At 53.1% G+C, this 23,085-nt stretch overlaps 1 protein-coding gene across 1 annotated transcript in view; it reads right to left on the reverse strand.

Annotated features, from left to right (window-relative positions):
- Nucleotides 1-570: 570 nt before the first annotated feature.
- The window catches only part of DHRS3 (dehydrogenase/reductase 3), a 43,107-nt gene continuing 20,592 nt past the window's right edge, over nucleotides 571-23,085 (reverse strand). Inside the window, exons 2-6 of the mRNA XM_021095382.2 lie at nucleotides 10,707-10,850; nucleotides 9,613-9,732; nucleotides 9,014-9,252; nucleotides 3,984-4,109; nucleotides 571-1,071 (exon numbers count right to left, since the gene is read on the reverse strand). Of these exons, the coding sequence (XP_020951041.1) occupies nucleotides 987-1,071; nucleotides 3,984-4,109; nucleotides 9,014-9,252; nucleotides 9,613-9,732; nucleotides 10,707-10,850 (714 nt within the window). The 3' untranslated portion in view covers nucleotides 571-986. The remainder of the gene's footprint in view (nucleotides 1,072-3,983; nucleotides 4,110-9,013; nucleotides 9,253-9,612; nucleotides 9,733-10,706; nucleotides 10,851-23,085) is intronic.

Below are 23,085 nucleotides of genomic sequence, written 5' to 3' on the forward strand. Positions count from 1 at the left end.
AGTTCATGATGGTCCAGCCAGGGATGCAGGTGGGAAGGCAAAGTACCTCCCAACCTATGACTGGGCTGGCAGGGAACCATGTCCCCTGCCTAGGCAGGGGCTCCAGTTTATCTCCTGATCTCTGCCTCCTTCTCACCCACTCCACTTCCGGCAGCTGGGGACCCCGAGGAGACCAGTTCTCTCTCTCTCTCTCTCTCTCTCTCTCTCTCTCTTTTTTTTTTTTCTGTCTTTTTAGGACTGCACCCACGGCACATGGAGGTTCCCAGGCTGGGGATTGAATTGGAGCTACCGCTGCCGGTCCTACACCACAGGCACAGCAACGGCAGATCTGAGCCACGTCTGCGACCTACACCACAGCTCAAGGCAATGCTGGATCCTTAACCCACTGAGCAAGGCCAGGGATTGAACCCACAACCTCATGGTTCCTAGTTGAATTCATTTCCACTGCACCACCACGGGAACTCCAAGACCAATTCCCTCTGAAAGGGTGGGCTGCTGTGGTTGGGCCAGGTTCTCCCCACACCCACTTGCCCACTAAGGACCAGACATCAAGGATATCAACAAAGGAACTCGCAAAAGCCATCTCTCTTTATTTTGTGTTCCTGCTGTTCAACCAGTTTGCACAAGCTGAGGATGCGTGGATTTTGGAGGGGGAGGAGGAGTGCATGGGCACAGAGCCTCCTGGAAATGTGCATTAGACTCGAGAAGCAATTTAACAATAAACTCTAGAGAATCAGAAACATACAAAAGTGTCAAGGCGGCTGCTGGCTGGTTTCCTGCCTCCCCACGGGTGTCAGAGTTATGCCCATCGATCCTGTGCAAAGGTCCTGGGGCTGGCCTGGGGGTACTGCCGGATTCTTCCCCAGGACAGGAGCAGTCCTGCTCACCCAGCAGAAGTGTGCCAAGGGGCGGGTGCGTGGGCGTGCGCCTGGGTGCCCAGTCCCCGCTGGTTCCGCAGCTTTCGAGCCCGTCCCTGCGTCCTGCTTTTAGGTGCGCCCTTTGAAAGTGTTCATGCAGGTGTAGGTTCCTGAGAATCTGTGGATCTCCTCGAGGGCAGCCTGTGGGAGTATGCTGGGGAGGGGGAGGGAGAGGAGGAGATGGTCAGTGGGGGACCAGTGGCTGGGTAGCAGAGTGACAGGTCCCCTAAGCGTACCGCGTTCCCTCTCCGACACACACCAGGTCCCTCCACTACCCCCCCACACCCTCCATGGAGGGAGGGCTTTCAAGTAAATGGATAAACAGCTGTTTACAAGGTACAGGGTGGGTGATAGAAACAAGCTTTCAAAGCCACATTTTTTTTTTTTTTTTTTTTTTGTCTTTGTCTTTTTCTATGTACCTGCACCATATGGAGGTTCCCAGGCTAGGGGTCTAATCAGTGCTATAGCCGCCAGCCTACACCAGAGTCACAGGAACGCTGGATCCGAGCTATGTCTGCGACCCACACCACAGCTCACGGCCATGCTGGATCCTTAACCCACTGAGTGAGGCCAGGGATCAAACCCACAACTTCATAGTTCCTAGTCGGATTCGTTAACCACTGAGCCATGACGGGAATTCCCTCAAAGCCACATTCTTAGCATTTTAGGGCCCGTTAGGTATCTCAGAGCTCAATTAACTCCAAATGCCACTTATTCAAACCCTATGCATTATGTGGGCCTGAGGAGTTAGGTACTGGGTGTCACCTCCTCCAGGGATACCTCCCGGACTCACCCCTAGGCCTTTCCTGGGCTTCTCAATGAGCCCTGGGGCTGCTGTTTGTCAGCCCCTCGAGTGCCTCTGGGGTAGATATTTCACCTCTGACCCCAGCCCTCAGCACAGGGCCCATCTTTTGAGTCAAATTGCACCCTAGGTGCAGGATAGGAAAGCCTCACTTCCAGCTGGAGCGATCTGGAAGGCTGCCTGGGGGGTGGTGGCACTAGAGTTGAGCCTGCAGATTTCTCTCAGGGGAGGTGACAGGGCCCAGCGCAGGCCATGGGGAGGAATTAGCCTCTGTTTCCTGTGGGAAAGTGGTGCGGGTAGAAAAGAAATGTAGGCTGAGGTTCACTGCGGAGACTGCTGAGGTGTTCTAGGCAAACCAGCTTTTTTCTAGAATGTTCCCAAAGGCATCTAAGAAGCTCCCTGAGGTGGACAGTCAGCTTGGCTTTGGTGAGGATTCCAGTCCCTGGACTCCTAGGGGCTCCTGGAGGCACCCAAGGAGCATCTCAGCAACAGTCAGGATGTGCTGAGGGAGGCCGAGGAGTCGCCTGCATGCCAGGGCCTCCTGTCCCCACCAGAGGGGAACCTGGTTTCCCGGGGGATGACATCTGATAAAGGCACTCGGGTGCTTCGCTTCCCGGAAAGGCCTTTCAGGTCAGAGGGGTTCAGTCAGCTGGGGGGTGGGGGGCCCCGAGGAGCCAAGAGACCACGGGCACTCGGGGCTCCAGGCAGAGGCTTTCCTGGCAGCATGAGAGGCCCAGGGAAACTGAGCTTGGGGCCCCTGGAACAGCCCCTTCAGTGGGGGGCTAGAACGTGCAGGGGTTGCTGCCCAGAGTCTGGAACATTCTAGGGAAGTGATGCTGGGAAAATTCTGGAGGGTGGTCTCCTGTGTAAAGCCCGCCTCCCAAGGTGGCCTGCCCTGGAAACCCCCACCTGACAAGCACGGCGACCTTTCTGTGACTCCTGAGCCTTTGACATTGAGACCCCTGTCCTCCCCACCCCATTCAACTTGCCGAGGCCTGGGAGTTCGTCTCTAGAACAGTAGTTCTCAAAGTGTGGCCCAGGAACCCTTGGAGGGTACTTGAGATCTCTTCAGAGTTCTGTCTGTGAGATCAAAGTATTTTTGCTTTTTTTTTCTTGCTTTTTAGGGCCAAACGTGCTACAGCTGCCAGCCTACACCACAGCCATAGCAACGCGGGATCCAAGCTGCGTCTTCGACCTACACCACAACTCACAGCAATGCTGGGTCCGTGACCCACTGAGCAAGGCCAGGGATTGAACCCACATCCTCATGGATGCCAGTCAGATTCAGCTCCACTGTGCCACAACGGGAACTCTCAAACTATTTTATTATAATACCGAGATGGGATTTGACCTTTTTTTTTTTTTTTTCCTTTGGCCTTGCCCATGATATGCAAAAGTTCCCTGGCTAGGGATCAAATCCCAGCCACAGCAGTGACAACACCAGATCCTTAACCCAGCGAGCCACCAGGAAACTCCGGTTTGACTTTTTTACCCTCATTCTCTCACAAGTATACAGTTGAGTTTTCCAGAGGCTCCACAACCTACAGCATCACAGACTAAAATCAGAAGCAGATATGAGCATCCATTTGTCTTCAATTAAGTCAGATAATAAAAAGCTTTGCAAAAAATGTTCAGCAATGTTATTCTTTTACTACATTCTTTTTTGGGAGGGAAATATACTTACTTTTCATAAAAATATCACTTATATTAACCCTGAATAGATTCATGATTGCTACTTACAAGTGAATAAATGTATAAATCCTATAAATCTTTTTCTCAGTTTTAATTTCTAATGCAATAGGTACAATTCACATACACAAAACTCTTTGGGTTCTTCAATAATTTTTTTTTTAATGGTCGCATTTGTGGCATATGCAGGGAATGATTCCGAGCCACAGCTTTGGCAACACTGGATCCTTAACCCACGGCACTGGGCTGGGGATTGAACCTGTGCTGCCACAGAGACAATGCCAGGTCCTTAACCTGCTGAGCCACAGGGGCAAATCCCAGGGTTCTTCAGTAATTTTCAAGATGGTAAAGGGGTCCTGAGCCCAACATGTTTGAGAACTACCGCTCTGTTGTAAGGACAGTCAATCCATGCCACACAGGCCGCCGCTCCTCTTTTTCACACCCACAGCAGACATGACTAATCAATCACAGGGCACTTGCTCTTGCCCAAGGCCTCTTCCCCACCCGAGTCTGTGTGGAGCAGGGGAAACGGCCAGCACAAGCCTGACCCAGTGCTTCCTCCCCCGGCCCCGTACCTTTTCAAGATAATGAGGACATGCATGGTCCACGGGAGCAGGAGGAGGGTCTGATTGAGCTGCACGGCTTCCACCGTCCTCCGGGCCACCGTCTCCGGCTTCAGGGGGGGAAAGAGGTTGGGGAACCTGCCCGCAGGAAGAGACAGTGTGGGTTTCTCCTAAGGAGCAGGTGCCCCGCTGTAAGACCCCCGTGGCGCATATGTCAGGGTCATGGCTCTGGCTGCTCCCGTGTGGGAGACCTGAGTCCCATTTGGAACACTCTCCCTGCTCCCCAGCCTCCCCCAGACATGTCAGGAGCCTCTCACCCCTCCTCCCAGGGAGTCTCCCCTCGAGGCCTCCCAGCCCACCCACCCTGGCTTCTCAGAGCACTTCAGAGGGCTCCTTAAGGCCCCACACTCCTCCCGTCACTGCCCTGCTCCCCCCGCACCCCCCCCCGCCACCCCCTGTCTTCAGCCCTCTTTCCTCTGGGCCCCACTCCCCTTCTCACTCTGCCCCAGCTGTCCTGGCCTATCCTGTCACTTAACATCGTTCCCATCTCGGGGCCTTTTGCCAGTTGTCCCATCACCTTGGCTCTCTTCTGCTGTCCACTGAGAGTGGCCTCTGCTCTTGTCCCCATGATAACGGGGACGTATCACATCTAGAATGGCCCTGCCTGTCTGCTTGTTTCCCGGGAACAGCCTGCCTCCCCCAGCAGCCCGTGAGTTCCCCAGGGGCAGAGGTCTGGTGGGTCTTGCTCCCTGGTGTGCGCCCTGGGTCCAGGACATAGCAGGTGCTCAATAAATGCTTGCTGAAGGGGTGGAGGACGTGGCGTTCCCCGGCTGTGTCCGCCCCATCCTGGAGGCTGGGGCTCTGCCGGGGACACCCTTCTCTGCCCTGCTTGCTGGTTCACAAGCTCACTCCTTGATTCATTGATTCATTCACATATTTGCAGAGCGTATCCCCCCGGGGGGGGGGGGTGAATGAACAAATGGCTGAATAAGCAAACACTGGGGGCTTCTCACGCCTGTTCATAGGCATCTGACCTGATGCCCAAAGGGGATGCTCCCTCAGTGCGGGGCCTGGGCTAAGTGCTCAACAGGTGTCCTTTGCTCCAATCGACAGAGAAGGAAGCTGAAGCTCTGGGGAGTAGGTGGGGGACTGGGGATTCAAACCAGGTCCAAAGGAGCCCCAGTTCAGTGCTGTCCCTGCCCTCCCCTGCCTGCTGCTTGTCCCGCCCCTCCTGGACCTCCAGGTGCTGGGCTGAGGCTGCCGGCTCCGACCTTGGTCCCACAGGGGCTGGTCAGCTGCTCTGCACCAGGAGGACTGAGGCTGAGGAGTCCCCTGGGCCTGATGTCACCCTGAGAAAAGGCGACTCCGGGACCCCTGGTGTGAGCTGGGTTGGCCTTAGAGAGTCCATGGAGCTCACCCTCCACGCTGTGCTTCCTTGGCTGTCACCATATGCTGCCAAGACACCCAGGACCTACCGTCGGCCACGGCCGGCCTTGGGGGTCTTGTGGTGAGGAACGTGTGAGGCGGTTCATGACACAGGAACCCCATAGACACCCTGGACAGTCTGGGTTTCCAGCCCCCACCTGGGCCAGTGCCGCTGCCGGGGGGTCAGGAAGACAAGATGGAGAGACCAAGGTCCCTGGGTTCAGGGCACCCTTCCTGGTAAGACCCCCACCCCGGAGAACCTAACCCAGGGGATGCCTTTTTCCTTTCTCTTGGCAGTGGGTGGGGTGTTTACACAGGGAACTGGCAGAGCCATTAACTTCCACAAGGCAGCAGAGACCCCTGGAAAGAGTGCACTCAGCCGGTGTGGCCTTGAGCAAGTAGCCTCAGTTCCCTCATCTGGGAAATGGGGATAAGGGCTCTCACAGGGTTGCAGGTGCGGGTTGAGGGGGTGGGAAAATACGGCAGGGTTTGTCGGTGTGGCTGGAGCATAGACGATCAGTAAACAGCAATTTACAAACAACAGCCCCCTCCCACATGGCCACTCTTGCCCGGAAAGCCCATCCGTTTTGTCCTAGACCTCTGCCTCCCACCCTCAGCGCTGGGAAACAGCTGAGCATGGTTGGAGAGGAAGCCAATGCTTTGCTTTGCTTTTCCTTTCTTTTCCTTATTTATTTATTTATACTTATTTTTATTTTTTTGCTTTCTAGGGACACACCCGCAGCATATGGAGGTTCCCAGGCTAGGGATCGAATTGGAGCTGCAGCTGCCGGCCTACACCACAGCCACAGCCACAGGGGATCCGAGCTGCGTCTGCGACCTACACCACAGCTCATGGCAATGCCGGATCCTTAACCCACTGAGCAAGGCCAGGGCTCGAACCCCCATCCTCATGGATACTAGTCGGATTTGTTTCCACTGCGCCACGATGGGAACTCCTCTTTTCTTTTCTTTCCTCCTTTCCTTTCCTTCTCTTTTCTTCCTTCAGGAGGAGTTGGCTAAGCAGTTGATTCACACCTAATCTGTGAAGCAGGGGTACTGTTATCAATCCCTTCTTAGAGACAAGGAAACTGCGGCACAAGAAGGCCAAGGAACATGCCCAAGGTCACACAGAACTGGGATTTGGCCCCTGCAATTTGGCCCACATGCTGAACAACTGTGGAAAAATGACTGCAGGTGGGAGGCCCATGGATTTCCTTCTTTTTTTTTTTTGTCTTTTGTCTTTTGTCTTTTCTAGGGCTGCACCTGCGGTATATGGAGGTTCCCAGGCTAGGGGTCTAATCAGAGCTGTAGCCACCGGCCTACACCGCAGCCACAGCAATGCCAGATCCGAGCTGCATCTGCGACCTACACCACACTGATGGAGAAGAAACTAGGCCAGAAGGTGAAACGGGAGCAGGGACGAGAGGTCTGTGAATGCCCCTCTCACTTCTGTGCTTAGGGTGCCCAATTAGATCCACGGGTCGCCACTGCTGTACTCCCATCCAGCATGCATTTATTGAGCACCCTCTGTATTCCCAGATGAAAAGAAAACAAACCAAGACCTCATGGGGGAGAAACCAACATGGAACACGAATCCAGCCTCCTCTAAATTCAGAATCTATATGCTTCCATGACAACCAAAGATACGTTCTGCCGGGGAGATTAATGACATATGTGCTGATGAGGATGTTTATTGTTAGTTAAAAATAATAAGAGCAACAGTTCGCTACTGAGTATCTCGAGTGCCCTGGGCTTTGCACTAGATATGTTACATGTGTTATTTCTAATCCTCCCTATAATCCTACAAGGTAAATATTATTTCCACTATGTTACAGATGAGCAAAGTAAAGCTCAGAGAGGTGACAAAACTGAGTCAAGATTTCACAATCACACGGTAGTTGAGGTGTGATTCAAAATTTGTCTTTTTAGTGCTGCACCTGCAGCATATGGAGGTTCCCAGGCTAGGGGTTGAATCAGAGCTGTAGCTGCCCGCCTAGCGGGATCCAAGCTGTGTCTGTGACCTATACCACAGGCAATGCTGGATGCTTAACCCACTGAGCAAGCCAGGGATTGAACGCAAGTCCTCATGGATACTAGTTGGGTTCATTACCGCTAAGCCACAACGGGAACTCCAAAACCTGGTGTTTTGATTCTTGATCAGCAAAACCACACTCAGCAATAATAACTAAGGTATACCGAGCAATTATCACCTGGAGAGCTCTGTTACATGCCTTCCACCAACTGTCTTATGAAATTCTCACGATGAACTTTCTACGCCATCCTCATTTTTAAAGAAGCTTAATGCACATAATTTAGGAGGCCAATTAATAATGTATGTTGCCGGGAGTTCCCATTGTGGCTCGGTGGTTAATGAATCCGACTAGGAACCATGAGATTGTAGGTTCGGTCCCTGGCCTTGCTCAGTGAGTTAAGGATCCGGCATTGCCGTGAGCTGTGGGGTAGGTTGCAGACGTGGCTCGGATCCTGTGTTGCTGTGGCTGTGTTGTAGGCTGACGACTACACCTCCAATTGGACCCCTAGCCTGGGAACCTCCATATGCTGCAGGAAAGGCCCTAGAAAAAGGCAAAAAGACAAAAAAAAATGTATGTTGCATTGCAAAAAACAGGGAAAATAGTTTTTGGATGATTCCCCATTTTCATCTATCTGTAGCCCCATGCTCCTTTACAAGTGCACATCATTAAAGCACCCTTTACCGGGAATATACTACGTAGCACATAGGGAGCTGCATGCCTGATCCCGTTTCCTCCGATCTCGAAACTCCAAGGGTAGACTATCTCGTCATCATCCCATTCTACAGATTAGCAACCGAGGCTGGAGCTCGAACTAATTGGATCCGTGGTCACATACATCCCAGGGGCCTGGCTCCAAAGCATGAGCTATAAACCAGTGATTCCCATTCCTTGGATTTAACTCATCTGGAAGAGGCGCGGTTGGGCTTTGGTATTGCTTTAAAGTACCATAAATATATGATAGTTTATCATATATGTATAATATATAGAGAGAGAAAGCTTTAATTTGCATACAGCAAAAGGTGTACATCTTAAGTGTACAGTCTGATTAACTTTTACCAAGGAAACCCCCATCAGATCGGGAAGAGAGAACATTCCTAAAAACCTAGAAGGTTCCCTGGTGCTCCCTGTCAGGCTATGTCCTCTTCTCTCTAGGGTGGCCGTCGTTCTGATTTCTACCCCCTCAGCCCAGTTTTGCCTGTTCTAGAACTTCAGAGTGATGGAGTCATGCAGCAGGCACTCTTGTGTCTCTGGCTTCCTTCACTCAGCGTAATGCTTTCGAGATGCATCTATATTGCTCAGGTATCAATGCTTTGTTCTCTTCTTATAGCTGGCTAGTGTTCCACTGCATGCACTTAGCGTGGGTACTTTGTAAAGCCCCCTGACCTGAGAAGCGGACCCTAAACCACTAAAGCATCCCACTGCCTCGCAGATGGAGAATGAGATAGGAGACCCAAAAGCCAGAGATAAAGGGCTTCTGGGTTGTTGTAAAATGTTCTCTCTCTCTGGGTGTATAAGAGCCTTCCTCTGGTCCAATCGGCTGGAGGACTTGACTCGGGGCAGGGGAGCGGGGCCCCTCCCACTGACCTGACCCTCATGCCCTGAAACATCTCGGTGCTGGTGTGGAAAGGCAGCACGGTGGTGGCGCTGACCCCCGGACAGTCCAGCAGCCCCAGGGTCAGGCTCTCCATGAAGGCGAAGGCTGAGGCCTTGGACGTGCAGTAGTCGATGGCACCGGGGATGGCAGAAAGCGCCAGCACGGAGTTGAGACACACGATGTGGCCGTTCTGCAGCTCCAGCATCCGCGGCAAGAAGGCCTTGGTGGTCTGAGGATGGGCGGGAAGGTCAGCGTGCAGCAGCCGCAGCTTCCAGCAGCCCCTCTGCCCGCTCTCAGGGAGAACACACCATCCTGGACACATGCCCCACTCTAGCGACTGGGTTTTCCTGGGATGGGAGGGGCAGGGGCCCAGGACACTGAGCCCCACATTCCAGAAAGTCCAGATGCCTTCTGAGCCGGCCGGTCATTCCTCTTGTCCAGCCACCCTACCCTAGGACATTCCCCCCACCGTCCCAGCCTGAGCCCAAGCCCTGGTGAGCCTCACTCCATTACGGCTGCCAGGCTCCCCGGAAGTAAGGAACACATCACTGCCACGTCCAGGGCCGGCTCTGGCTCAGGACAACCTTACCCAGAACTGGCCCAGGGTGTTGATATGCTGGGACTTGAGAAGGGCATCGTCATCACTGTCCATCAGACTCTTCCCATGGACCACAGCGGCATTGTTCACCAGGATGGTGATGTCACCCACCTGTGGGTGAGAGAGGGCCATAGGGCCATTAGGGCAACCAGCCCCAGTGGTCTGCACCTGGAGGGGAGGGACCTGGCCTTGGGCAGCCACATCACCTCTCGGAGCATCAGTCTTCATTTGTAAGATGGGAGTTCCCATTGTGGCTCAGCAGAAATGAACTCGACTAGTATCCATGAGGATGCAGGTTTGATCCCTAGCCCCACCCCAGTGGGTTAAGGATCCGGTGTTGCTGTGAGCTGTAGTGTAGGTCACAGATGCGGCTCGAGTTCCCGCATTGCTGTGGCTATGGTGTAGGCCAGCAGCTATGGCTCTGATTTGACACCTAACCTGGGAACTTCCATATGCTGCGGGTGTGACCCTAAAAAGATAAAAAAAAAAAAAAATTGAAAGATGGGGCTGATAACCATACCAGGGTTGTCCTGAGAATCAGAAATAATGTGTGGCACATAATAAACACGGCACAGAGCACATCTGTAATAAATGAGTTAATGGCTACGTAAGCACAGTTAACATTTACCACGTGCCAGGTAACCAACAGGGTGGTTTCTGCTCTCTTGGAGCTCACTGGCACACTCAGTCTGAATAGATGGTTGGAACTGGGTGGATTTTCCCAGAAGGCAATGGGACACTTGCCTCCCATGATCTAGAACAGAAACTAACAAGGTCTAAACTTCCAAAGGAGACAACAGATGACTAGTCCTGTTGTGTAATCAACTATGCCCCTAGTCCCTGCCCCCTGCAACACACACACACACACACACACGCACACGCACACGCACACGCACACATGCAAACCCAACTTGGGCCAGCTTCATAGAAGAACCCCCCCTCCCACCACACACACACAAGATGCCCAGCAAACAGCCATTCTGCCATTAGCAGAGTTCTCTCCCAGGCCATGTGAGAATGCTGTCTTTGGCTGGCATTCCCCCATGTCCAGCTGAGCTGAGGCCAGACCCTCCCAGGCCACTCACCTTCTCCCGGACAGCTTTGGCCGTCTGGTACACCTCTTCCCGGTTGCCCACGTCGCAGATGAAGTAGTGGCACTCGGTGCCCATCTGCCGAATCTCCTCCGTCGTCTCCTTCAGGCATTTCTCAGTCCGGCCCCAGAGAACAATCTGGAAGGAGAACAGAGCAGAATTGAATGGGCGGTCAGTAAGGAAACCATCGTGATTCAATGATGGCCATCAGAAACACAGTATTTCAAGGAATTCGCCCCAGGACTAGCTTCCCTGATTCCTTTCAAAGACAGAAGGCAAAGCAAAGTCACAATGTGATTGTTTTCAAAGGGATACAGCCTACTCTGAAGGGAACCAAGGGTTTCTGAGCCCATTTATGACCCATTTCATTGATGGATGTGTCCTCCAATTGCAAGACATTCTTAGGTATTCCTTCCAGGAGGACGTCTCCTGCCAGCCCAAGTCAGAATTTTTTGTGCAACGTTCCAGAACCCTCTCAGCTAGGAACAAGCTGGCCTTCTCACCAAGGCGTCTATAGGCAGGTTTACGAATGGCCTGCAAGGTTCTGGCCATGAGATGCCTGGAGGCTGAACAAAGCCTGCCCTTTCCCCCAGCGGCGGTCATAGGCAGGAGGAGGAGGGCCAGGAAGACAGGACCCCATGCTCCCAGTGGAAAGGAAACACGAACTCCCCCTGCAGCTAATAAACTCAGGACATACTTCGCCAGGAGGTGACCCTGGCCAGACCAGGAATTTTTTTTTTTTTTTCCTTATGGCTGCACCCGAGGCATATGGAAGTTCCCAGGCTAGGGGTCAAATCAGAACTACAGCTGCCGGCCTACACCACAGCCACAGCAATGCCGGATCCTTAACCCACTGAACGAGGCCAGGGATTGAACCTGCATCCTCATGGACACTAGGTCAGGTTCTTAACCCGCTGAGCCACAACAGGAACTACAGGACAGGACTTCTTAAAGGAGTTGGACAAATTTATGAATGTCTGGCCATCCAAGGTGAGAGGCTGGTCTAATTTTCAGCCTTGACCTCTGGGAGATGACACCCCTTCCCATGACACATCTCTGGGTCCCTAACCAGGGTTGGGTAATGTGGAACCAGGAACCCAAACGGAGGCCCAGCTTAATCAGCACAGAGGGGGCTGGAGAGAATCAGAGACGGAAGAGATAAAAGCCTCCTTAGGGATTAATCTAATGGGTTTCTATTTTTGGTTCTTCTTTTTCTTTTTAAAATTATCAATGAAGTTCCTCCTTTCAAAAGAAAACCTGACACAGAAATCCCAATATGTGAAACCAGTCAAAGGAATAAATTACACGTCCAACTCCCTATTTGCTTACTCTAAAAGTGACAGATGAGAGCAGAAAGGCTAAAGGCTGTGCTGGGAAGGCAAATATTTTCAAGGGAGTGGGGGATATAACTCCACTCACACCAGACCAGAATCTAACTGATTTCTCTCTTTTGCTCTGGGACTCGGTACAGAGAAAAGTCACACAGATAAGCAGTTGCTGGTGATAACAGTTTATCAGTTGTTTACCTTGAGGTCTCTGAACTTTCACATAATCACGAAGGGCACAAAATGGGTGGGACCCACAAAGGCGTTGGTGGCCCCCATGATTTGACTTTTTTTTGTATTAGTTTTTAAAACTTTCAAAATATTTCTTAAAGGAAAATAAAAGTGTTCTTTCAAGCCCTGAAACCTCTCTGGGAAAGCCCAGTTTGAAAACCCCACCTTGCCTAACTGCTTGATTTCTTTTAATTGAAGTCTTGAAATATAGGAAGGGCTTTACAAGGGAGAATTCCATCAGCCTCTCTCCATGACCACAAAAATCCGTCAAGAGCAAACGGACTGCAATTAGACAGGCTCCAAGGGACACTTTCTTGTCTGTTGCATTCGAATCAGACTTAGAATGTATTCCCCCAGGTGAGGCTGGGGCGATTCCCTTCATGGAGAAGAAGGAAAGAAAATTCCGTTTTAGGAAGGCAATTGGGGATTAGAGCCCACTGTTGCCATGTCATCATTGTCACCCAAGTTTCCGTCCATCCTCCTTTGTTGGTTTGTCTACTCCTCCTTCCCCACATCCATCCATCCCCCCACTCAATCCATTTTTTCTTCCTCTCAACTTTCCATTCATCTATCCACCCATCCATTCATCCACCCACCCACCCATCCGCTCATTCATCTATTCCTCCATCCACCCACCCACTGTGCATCCATCCACTTCCTCCATCCACTCATCCATCCTTCTATCCATCCATCCACCCACCCACCCATCCACTCCACTCATCCATCCATCCGTCCACCCACATCTACCCACTCATCCATCCATCCATCCATCCATCTGCTCATTCATCCATCCACCCACCCACCTGCTCATCCATCCATCCATTCATCCACCCACTTATCCATCCATCCACCCATCCACCTGTTCATTCATCTATCCACCCTCCCACCCACCCACCCATCCATCCACTCATCTATCCATCCTCTCATCCTTATACCCACTCCACCCCACCCCATCATTCATCCTTCTAATTTCTGAGCATGTCACACTGAGGTGAAGTCCTTTCTCCTGCTTTGGTCCCTGCCTAACCCCATCCTGCCTCCAGCTCATGTGGGAACAGGACCCCAGGGTTTGTATGGCTCTGGCTGACACAGAGAGGTGCCTTCAGGGCTCTGAGGACTCATGGATAAGTTGAAGGAGAAGGGAAGCTTAAAGTGGGGGTGGCCACTTGTTGGATGATGTGGGCACCCAGACGCCTGGGAAACGGCAGACAGGGGCCCAGGGAGGCAAGCACTGTCTGCATGGCTGGAAGGATGCCCTGGAAGGGGAAGCAGGGGCTGGGGTGAGACAGGTGAAATGAAGGCTGTACCCCTCTGTCTTCCGTGTGTGGGGAATTCACTCAGGCAGAACACTGAGGTTTGGCCATTTCCTTTCGGAGTCTGTTGAAAATGCCCCTGGCAGTCTGGATGATAGGCCTCCTCATGCGCTGTGCTCAGAGCCCCCACCCGTCCCGGGCACTGTGACAGGTCTGCTTTCTGTCCTTCTCACGCCACCCCTCTGAGCTGGGAGCTCCCTAAGGGCCTTGATTCTGCCTTCTTCATTTCATATCTCAGTGCTGTTTGTTGAGTGAATGAATGAAAGTTCAGGGCTGCAGGTGGCACAGGGTGGGAGGTGGTTAAACAGCCTCTCTGAGATGGAGATAGGCCCAGCTTCCTTGACTGAGCCACGTAGAGATCCCGAACCTTCAATATAGAGGCTATTTAGAACAAGAGTCAGCGAGACCTGAAGTTTCATCAGGGCCCCAGAACCAGCCTGGGCGGAACCATGAGGACAAGAAGCCAGGTTGGAGGCTGGGACCCTTGAGGCAGGGCAGGGGGTTAGCCTCTGACAAAAACAGGGTTTAGGCTACTGTGTGTGTGCCTCGCTGTGTATTCCTTCTGTGCGTACATGTAAGCTCGTGTGTGTGTGTGTGTGTGTGTGTGTGTGTGTGTGCACATGTGCAGCCTTTGCATTGCTGTGCATTTCCTCCAACCCCTGAGGGCTGCTCAGAGTCCCTGGACATATTCCCATCTTAGGACCCAGGAGCTTCTCCATGGTGACAGGATGACCAGGGCTGGGCACCTTGACGGATCCTTCAAATAACTGAGTCATTGGGGTGGGAGCCGAGGGAGAGAGCCTAGTGGAGGGAATGGAGGCCCTTCTCGGGTAGGTGCTGCTGGGCTGGAGCTGCTGCAGCCACTGTCCCTCTTCCTCCTCCTCCAGTCCTGTGCCCAGACCCCTCTGGGGACCCAGAGTCACTGACCAGGAAACGGGTAGGTACAGCTCAGCAGGCCTAGATGTGACCCCACACAGCTGACAGGACAGGAGTCCCACCCGGTGCCCGAACGGGGGTGAGGGCTGGGCAGACAGGAGGCAGGGATCTGAGAGGGGCGTGGGGTCAGCAGCCCTCCAGGGGAGGGGACAGATTTATGAGCCCTTGGAACCCAACCCAGAGGCCTCTTAATTGACTCCCAGGACAGGGAGCAGCTGGGGAGGGTCAGTAGCCCAGGGATTTACTCTTAAGCCGGGTTTATAAAATAAGAGCTCAGGGGGTTTGACACCTCCTGGCCTCTCCTCCCCTTGGGGGCAAAGGCCAGCTTCTGTCCCCGTGAGGAGGGAAGGGGGACCCCCCATGGGCGGGGGCCACATTGGACATGGCTGCCCTGCCCAGTCGGGGGCTCCTGGCCAAGATTGCACCCTCTTCTCCCTCGGAGCTGCGCCCAAAGCTGAAGGCTCTCATGATCCACTTTTTGCGGCTAAGGACACTGGCTCAAAGGAGCTAAATTCGCTTGTCCCAAGTTACACTCACTGGGGGTCGGGGGGCTGGAGACTTTGTCCTCCACAGATGCACCCCTGAAACCCTAGGCACCATGGGATTTTTTTTCTGAGCTTTGGGAATTCTGCTCCCAAATCCCAAATGTCCTTAGACCCATGTTTATTCCCACCCATCCTCAGCTCCTTTCCCTCCAGGTCCACAGCCTCAGGTGTCTGCTTATCAGCACATGCTGTGCCCTTGTGGGGACTTCACGGAAGACAAGACAGATACAGCCCTTGCTCAGGGAGGCAGCAAGGGAAGGAGCAAACAAGATGAAGAGTAAGTGGGGGAATGTCGCTGAAAGTGAGGCGTTTCTGAGGTGGCTATATCATGGCCATTGTATATCTAAGGAAACTGCACCTCAGAGAGGCTAAGCAACTTGTCTGAGGTCACACAGCAATCAAGGGGCAGAGCTGGGATTCATATTCCTCTCTTTATAGGGTCTTGTGGGGATTAGCATGCAGAAGCGGTCACCCACCTAGTGTTCAGCATGTGCTTTCTGTTATCATGTCTCATGGAGAAGAAGAGCTGAGAAAATCACAGCACAGCCCCTTCATATACCCGCTTCTGCAGCGACTAGACTGCTGAGAGTTCACGCCACGGCAATAGGTCAGAAGGAAAGGAGGCAGCATTATCCATGGAAGATAATCTCTGCTCTAAAAGTGTAAAAAGCAGGTGGATGTCACAGGGGTACATAGGAACAGGGGTGGTCTCTGGTGGGATCAGAGTGCTGCTTCGCTACACTTGTCTAAAGGACAGGTACCATCACTGATGTTCTTTTATTTTTGCATTTTTATTTTATTTTATTTTTTTGTCTTTTTGCCTTTTCTAGCGCTGTTCCTGCGGCATATGGAGGTTCCCAGGCCAGGGGTCGAATCGGAGCTGTAGCCGCCAGCCTACACCACAGCCACACCAACACGGGATCTGAGCCACGTCTGCAACCTACACCACAGCTCACGGCAATGCCAGATCTTCAACCCACTGAGCAAGGCCAGGGATTGAACTTGCAACCTCATGGTTCCTAGTCAGATTCATTAACCACTGCGCCACGATGGGAACTCCCATCACTGATGTTCTTAAAAAAAAAAAAAAAAAAAAAAGAGGACAGAATAAAAGCTACCCACAGGTCATTTCCAAAACAGACCACCTCCACATGGGCGAGCCAGCACTGTGGGTCCAACTCCCACTTGCTCCCCAGGCCCCTGGCAGCGCCTCTGCACACCTCCCATCCATTGTGAGGTAACTGCTTGCAAGTCCCTCCCCAGGGCTGAGTGAATGTATGAAGGAGCTCTCTGGAGCTCCAGGCTTCCTGGTTTATATGCATTCATTACACACTGCTCTTGGCCCTGTCTCACCATTGTGAGTCTACATTCTGCTCCTGGGAGGGCAGGAATTAAATCTCTCCCATCCCGGGTTCTCTGCCGCCCAAGCCAGTGCCCAGTACAGACTATTTTTCTCTGTTTCAAATGTCAAGGCTACTTGTGGACTCCTATTCATCCCGCAGAACCCCACTTGAATGCCCCCTCAATTCTGAAGCTTCCCTGGCTGTTCCTTCCATCACCTCTGCAACAAGAACACCACTATACAATGGCTAACATCTACTGAGCCCCTTTCATGGGGCAGGCACCGTGCCTGCCAAGTGTTTTCTCCTCTTATCCTCACAATCCCATGACAGGTATGATTACTTCTTCCAGTCTACAGGTGAAGCTCAGACAGGTACAATGACTTGCCCAAGATCATACCGCTTCTAAGCAGAGGCACAGTGTGACTCAGAATCCATGTTCCCAAGTGCCAATGCCAACCCTTGTTCATACCATTAATAGTGCACAGGTGTAAGTGTGCTGGGTCTGTTTGTGGACACCCCTGCCTCCCCCATGAGCTCGAGAGGACCTCCAGAGGGTCCTCTTCATCTGCAACCTCGGCATCCAGCTTGGGCCAGGTACAGAGTAAAAGCCAATGAGTGCTGTCCCATGGCACTGGCCCCAGGAGGCCTCTAGAAAAACCTGCCGACCAAAGAAAACTGAGTGCCTCCACCCGCCTTGATGTTATCACCCAGAGGGGCTCACACTAATGCCTGGCCCTGGCACTCACGGCTGGACCTCAGCCGTGGCGTGTAGTCCCACCAAAGACATGAGCTGCGTGGTCTCTGGGCAGGTCCCAGGAGGAGCATCTGTTTATAATTGGCAGCCCCTGAAAGATCCAAGTCCCTGGATAGGTTGTCCCACGGGCCCCGTGCTGGGAGCAGAGCAGTGCTGAGTTGGCTTCTCAGAAGGAAAGTCCCCACCAGGGACCCCCAGCCATGGCAGGGTGGGTAGGGGTGGACAGGTCACAGCCTGGAGGACACACAGCTCTCCTCCACGCTCAGCACCTCCAGCAGGAGGATGCGAACAAAAATCCATCCCGTGGCCAGATGGGAAAAGCACGCAGCAAAACCGAGGGTGTGATGCATGTCGGCTGAAAGCAGAGCGGCCATGAGGAGCTGAGTGGACGTGCCTGAGGGTGGGCAGGTGATATGTGAAACACCAACACGCACGTGCTCAGCAGGTGTGCAAAGAGTATAAGTTACATCCCGAGCTTTCTCCTCGTTCGCATCCCTATGTACTTCCGAAAAGAGACCTCCCTCTCTCTCTCTCTTCCTCTCTCCCCCTCCTAGAATGAGTGGCCTAAACATCGGCTCAGGGGCCAGACTGCCTGCCTGGGTTAAATTCTCTGATCTACCGCTTAACACAAACTTGGCAAAGCCATTTAACGCCACTGTAAATTAAGGTTACAAAGCCCCTGCTTGGAAGGATGGCTGGGAGGATGAAGGAAGGACCTGATAAATGCTGGCTATTATTTTTAGTACTACTGCTACTATTATTATTAACCTAGGAACAGAACTAGATCCCCCTTTGCTCACAAGAGATCCCATTAACCTCCACTAAACTGGAGTCACGGGGGTGAGGGGTGCCTGGAAGACCTCACCGGGGGCTTCTCTGCGTCGCCTGGGGACACAGGCTTAACCAGGGCTGAACTCCAGAATCTTGGAGACCACCCTGTTCCTGTCCTTCTACGGGACTTAGAAGACCCCCCATGGTCCACACTGCTGGCCCAGGAACGAGGAGACCAGCATCAAAAGTATCCAGCCGCAGGAGCTCCCTGGTGGCCTAGTAGTTAAGAATTCGGCACTGTCACTGCTGTGGCTCGGGTCCCTGCAGGTTACATCCCTGACCCAGGAACTCTGCATGTGCGTGGCCTAGGAAAAAATGCCCAGCCGCAGAGCGGGCTGTGGGTCCCCCGCTAGAAGGACTTCTTGCGGGGGAGGTTTTTATGCTGAGATCCAGGGACCCTGGGGGTTCTAGTGAGGAGCCTCGGGGGCATCTGAGGGGTTTGGGGCTTGGTAGATGGCATCTCGGCCCATCCTACCCTCCAATTCTCCATCATCTAGAGCAGCGGCACTTACATCAGGCTTCTAGAATAGTCATTGTAGTCATTTCCACAAAGATTCTGTTGCTCAAATAAGTAAAGTTTGAATGCTACCGCTCACAGCCTCGTCCTCTCTAGGGCAGAAGCTTTTTTTCCCAGCATTGACCCTCAGCTGGACACTTCTAACTGTCACCCACTGGGAGGGCCGGCCTGTCACCCCCGCATCCCCATTAAGCCTATCAGCATTTTTTCCTTCCAAAAGAAAGATTTTTCTTTCAAAGATTTTTTTCTTTCAAATCGATGACCTCGATCAAGTACCATCTCCAGCTGTCTCCTTCGAGGACCTTCTTTCTGCCTTTTCTCCCAGATGCCCTGTGTCTAGACTCTACAAGGCCTGCCTCTCTGCACCCTGCCCTTGGAGCAGCCTCAGATTCATTACCTGTGTCCTGCTGTTGACCTGTGACCTCAGCGGGTCACCACTGGGCCTCTCTCTTAGGGTCGTAAGCTGGAGCCTGTCCTCCCCTCCCGCTCCTGCACTGCTGAGCTCCCAGAGTGGCAGGCAGGGCTTCCCACGGGCCGTGCGTGGTTGGAGCACACTGGCTCGGCTCCTGCCTGCGCCTGCCGAGAATGTTCTGGCTACTGCTGGCTCAGCTGTTGGAGAGGACTGTTTTGAAGCTCCTCAAATTAGATCACCCAGCGGTGTCCTCCTCTCACAAGTCGCTGACCACAGCCTGGGGCCGGGCAGGGACTTCCAGCCGCTGTCCAGCCTGGAGCCAGTCCCTCGGGAGGCACAGGGATGACAGCAGAGTATTCCAGACCTGCCCGAGCTGGTCTCGGCACCTGCCGTGGTCTCTCACCTCCGCCTCTGACAGCTCTAGGAGGGGCCGTTGTACTCATTTTGTCCACGAGAAAACCGAGGCACAGACGCCTGTGCGACGCACCCAGTTACTCAGCCTGTAGGCGGTAGAGTTGGAAGCCCAACCTGTGCGGTCTGGTGCCCCCTCCTGTGCCCTCCGCCTCTGTCTTTCACTGGCAGGAACACAGTGATGCCGTAAAAGGACAGATCCATTCATTAACTGGGTGTCACTGAGCACAGGCCATGGGACAAGGACTGGACAGCGAGAGGCCCACGTCCTGGGGAAAGATGAAAAGACGCCACCCTGTCCTGGTACAGTGCCTGGCCTTGCTGAGCAAGTGTTTGCTGTATGAGTGACAGTGATGATCCTCCCCCTGCTGCTAGGATCCTGGGGGTCTTCAGAAGCAGAGGTGGAAGAACAGGTGGGGACAGGAGCTGTGCCCCTGGGCTCCGGCTGGCCTGATGCCCAGGCTGGTGGTGGTTGCGGGTCTGTGCCAGGAGCATCCTCGGTTCAGTCGTCGCCTCCATTTCTGCTACCACAGGCCTCTCTGCTTTGACCTGGGCCCCGACCGCTGCCTCAGTCTATTTTCAACACAGCAGACAGAGAGATTCTTCTAGAAAGTAAGGCAGGCCCTGTCACTCTGCTCACAACTCCCAGGGGCTCCCAATTTCACCCAAAGTGAAATCTACATTGCTGACTTCGACCACAGGCCTCTCCTGCTGTGAGGTTCTCCCCTTGGCTCTTCCCCCCAGGGCTGACCTATCACCCCAATGGTCTCTTACTTTGCATAACCACTCAGATCACTTCTACCTCAGGACCTTTGCACCAGCTCTTCTCTGTCCTCTTGCCATGGGCAGCCCTCTCCCCAGCCCCTCTCTTTTTATAGGTTCTGCTCAAGTGTCTTTTTTTTTTTTTTTTTTTTTTTGTCTTTTTGCTATTTCTTGGGCCACTCCCACGGCATATGGAGATTCCCAGGCTAGGGGTCTAATCGGAGCTGTAGCCACCGGCCTACACCAGAGCTACAGCAACGCGGGATCCGAGCCGCGTCTGCAACCTACACCACAGCTCACGGCAACGCCGGATCGTTAACCCACTGAGCAAGGGCAGGGACCGAACCCACAACCTTATGGTCCCTAGTCGGATTCGTTAACCACTGCGCCACGAAGGGAACTCCTCAAGTGTCTCTTTATCTGCAAAGGCTTCAGGTAAAATCCTCCTGGCTCCCACAGACAATTGCTCCCCAACACCACCCCTGTGTTTTAAGATCATTTAAAAAAAAATATATATATATATATATTTTTTTTGCTTTTTAGGGCCACACCCACAGCAAATGGAGGTTCCCGGGCTAGGGGGCTAGTCGGAAGCACAGCTGCCAGCCTGTCCCACAGCCACAGCAACGCAGGATCCGAGTCCCATCTGTGACCTACACCGCAGCTCATGGGTACGCCGGATCCTTTACCCACTGAGAGAGGCCAGAGATTGAATGCTCAACCCCATAGTGCCTCATCGGATTGGTTTTCGCTGCGCCATGACGGGAACTCCCTAAAATTGTTGAAATGAATAGCCTTTAGGGTAGTTTGAAATTCATAGCAAAACTGAGCAGAAGGTACAGAGTTTCCATTTAACTCCTGCCCCCCACACCTGCACAGCCTCCCCACTCTCAACACCCCCACTGGATTGGTACATCTGTGTCACTGATGAGCTGACCTTGGCATGTCATTATCACCCCAAGTCCCTAGTTTACATTGAGTTTCACTCTTGCTATTGTACCTTCGATGGGTTTTAACGGTGTAGGATGACCTGCAGCCATCCTTGTAGTATCAGAGAGACTCGATCCACTGCCCTAAAATCCTCCTGCATTCCCCTCCCTCCCCCATTCCCTCATCGTTTCAATTTTCACAGTTTGGTCTTTTCCAGAACGGCAGATTGTTGGGATCCTGCAGTCGGTCTGATGGGCTTCTTTCCCGTAGTGACATGCATTTGAGGTTCCTTCCTGTCTTTTCGTGGCTTGAAAGTTCCTTTCTTTTCAGCACCGAATAATATCCCATTGTCTGAACGTTCCACAGTTTATTTATTCATTCACCTACTGAAGGACTTCTTGGTTGCAAGTTTTGGCGATCATGAAGAAAGCTGCTATAAACATCCGTGTGCGTCCTTGCTTTTGTAACTTCCCAGATATCTGCTTTTTCAGTCACTGAGACACACGTCTCTGTCGGTGATGAATGCCTCATGAGCCCGAGGACAGAGGGCACCCTCCCTCCACCCACAAAAAAAAAAAAAAAAAAAAAAAGCAACCCTAATAGGGTCACCTGCCAAGAACCACAGCTCGGAAACCAAGTGTGACAACTCAGCTCAAAGTCCTATCTCAGTCCTGAGCGCGATTCTGGTGAACCTTTTTGGTTTTGAGACCACTGGGAAAACCCTCCAGGGAAAACATTTCCAAGGCTGACGCTCTGGGAAAGCAGAATAACTTCTCACATCCAGCCAGAAGCCCAAGGGCTGTGCCTCCCCTGTCTGCCCTCAGACCACACTTGGCACAATGTGGGGGTGGGGAAACTGGGGCCAGAGTCACTGTGCGAAGCCTGTGACCACTGCCCCAGTTCCTCCATCTGGATCTTCTGCTGGAGAACGCCAGGGGACCTCGAGGTGGGGGTGCTGAAGAGGGGAGAGGAGAGCCAGAATTTGCAGACCACCCTCCATCCAGCCCCGTGCATGTCTTCAGTATTACCATCCCGAGAAATGGGATCACAAGTCCAGGGGCTGCCTAAGGCTCAAACAGGCTGAGTAGCCCGGGCAGGCTGGACAGCCAGAAAAGTTTCAGAACAATACTTAAACCTGGACACCAAAGCCAAGCTCTACTCCCTGTCCTGCCTCATTCCCTCGTTTGTTCTCACTCATTCATTCAGGGAGTATTGACTGGGTGCTGACTGTAGACTGGGCCCTGCCGGAGGCCCCGGGAAACAGGAGAAAAGAAATTCACCCCACTCTCCTGGAGTCTGCTTTCATGTGTGTATAGGAAAGAAGGGACACAAGAGACAATAAACAATTGACCATACACTATATGAAGGTGGCTGAAAGTGCCTGGAAGGAACGGGAAGCTTTGCAGGGAAGCGGGATGGAGTAATCATGGGGTGAAAGCGGCATTTGGATGGGAATGGGCATTTGGGGACAGGGAAAGCCTCTCTGATAAGCTAACACTTGGGCAGAGACTTAGGGGACGTGAGGGAGGGAGCCATGCAGACATGTGGGGAAGGAGCATTCTGGGCAGGGGAATGGCCAGTGCAAAGGTGGGGGGCGGGGGGGGGGGGGGACTGCAAGGAGGCCGAGTGGAAGAGCTGAGTGGGAGACGTGAGGTTGGGGGCTGCAGCCCTGGGTGCGGGTGGGGTTTGAATTCTTCCCCCAGTGAGATGGGAAGTCCTTTGGAGGGTTGTGGGCAGAGAAAGGACAACTCTACTTGGCTTTTGGAACGAGGCCTGGCTGCTGCACTGTGGGTATGGCATGTTGGGGGTGCGGGGGGGCCGGGGCAGTGGACCAGGGCTGGTTAGGAGCAGCTGCTGTACCCGCAGGTGACCCCTATGAGAGATGGAGGGGAGCGGGGCTGGAGCGCTTGGCAGAAGTGATGGAGGAGGAATTCCGCACAGCTGCAGGTTTGGGGGGCCCGGAGGGGCGCCAAGAGGACCCTAAAGGGTTTGGCCTGAGAAAATGCAAGAACAGGATGGCCAGGAACCCAGGCGCGGAGCCTCCCTCCCCTGGGAAGGCGGGC

Source organism: Sus scrofa, chromosome 6 (genome assembly GCF_054392235.1).
Source record: "Sus scrofa isolate SSC_HxYL_T2T_F1_AM1 chromosome 6, Sscrofa_HxYL_maternal_Yorkshire_Landrace_v2.0, whole genome shotgun sequence".
Lineage (NCBI taxonomy): Eukaryota > Metazoa > Chordata > Mammalia > Artiodactyla > Suidae > Sus > Sus scrofa.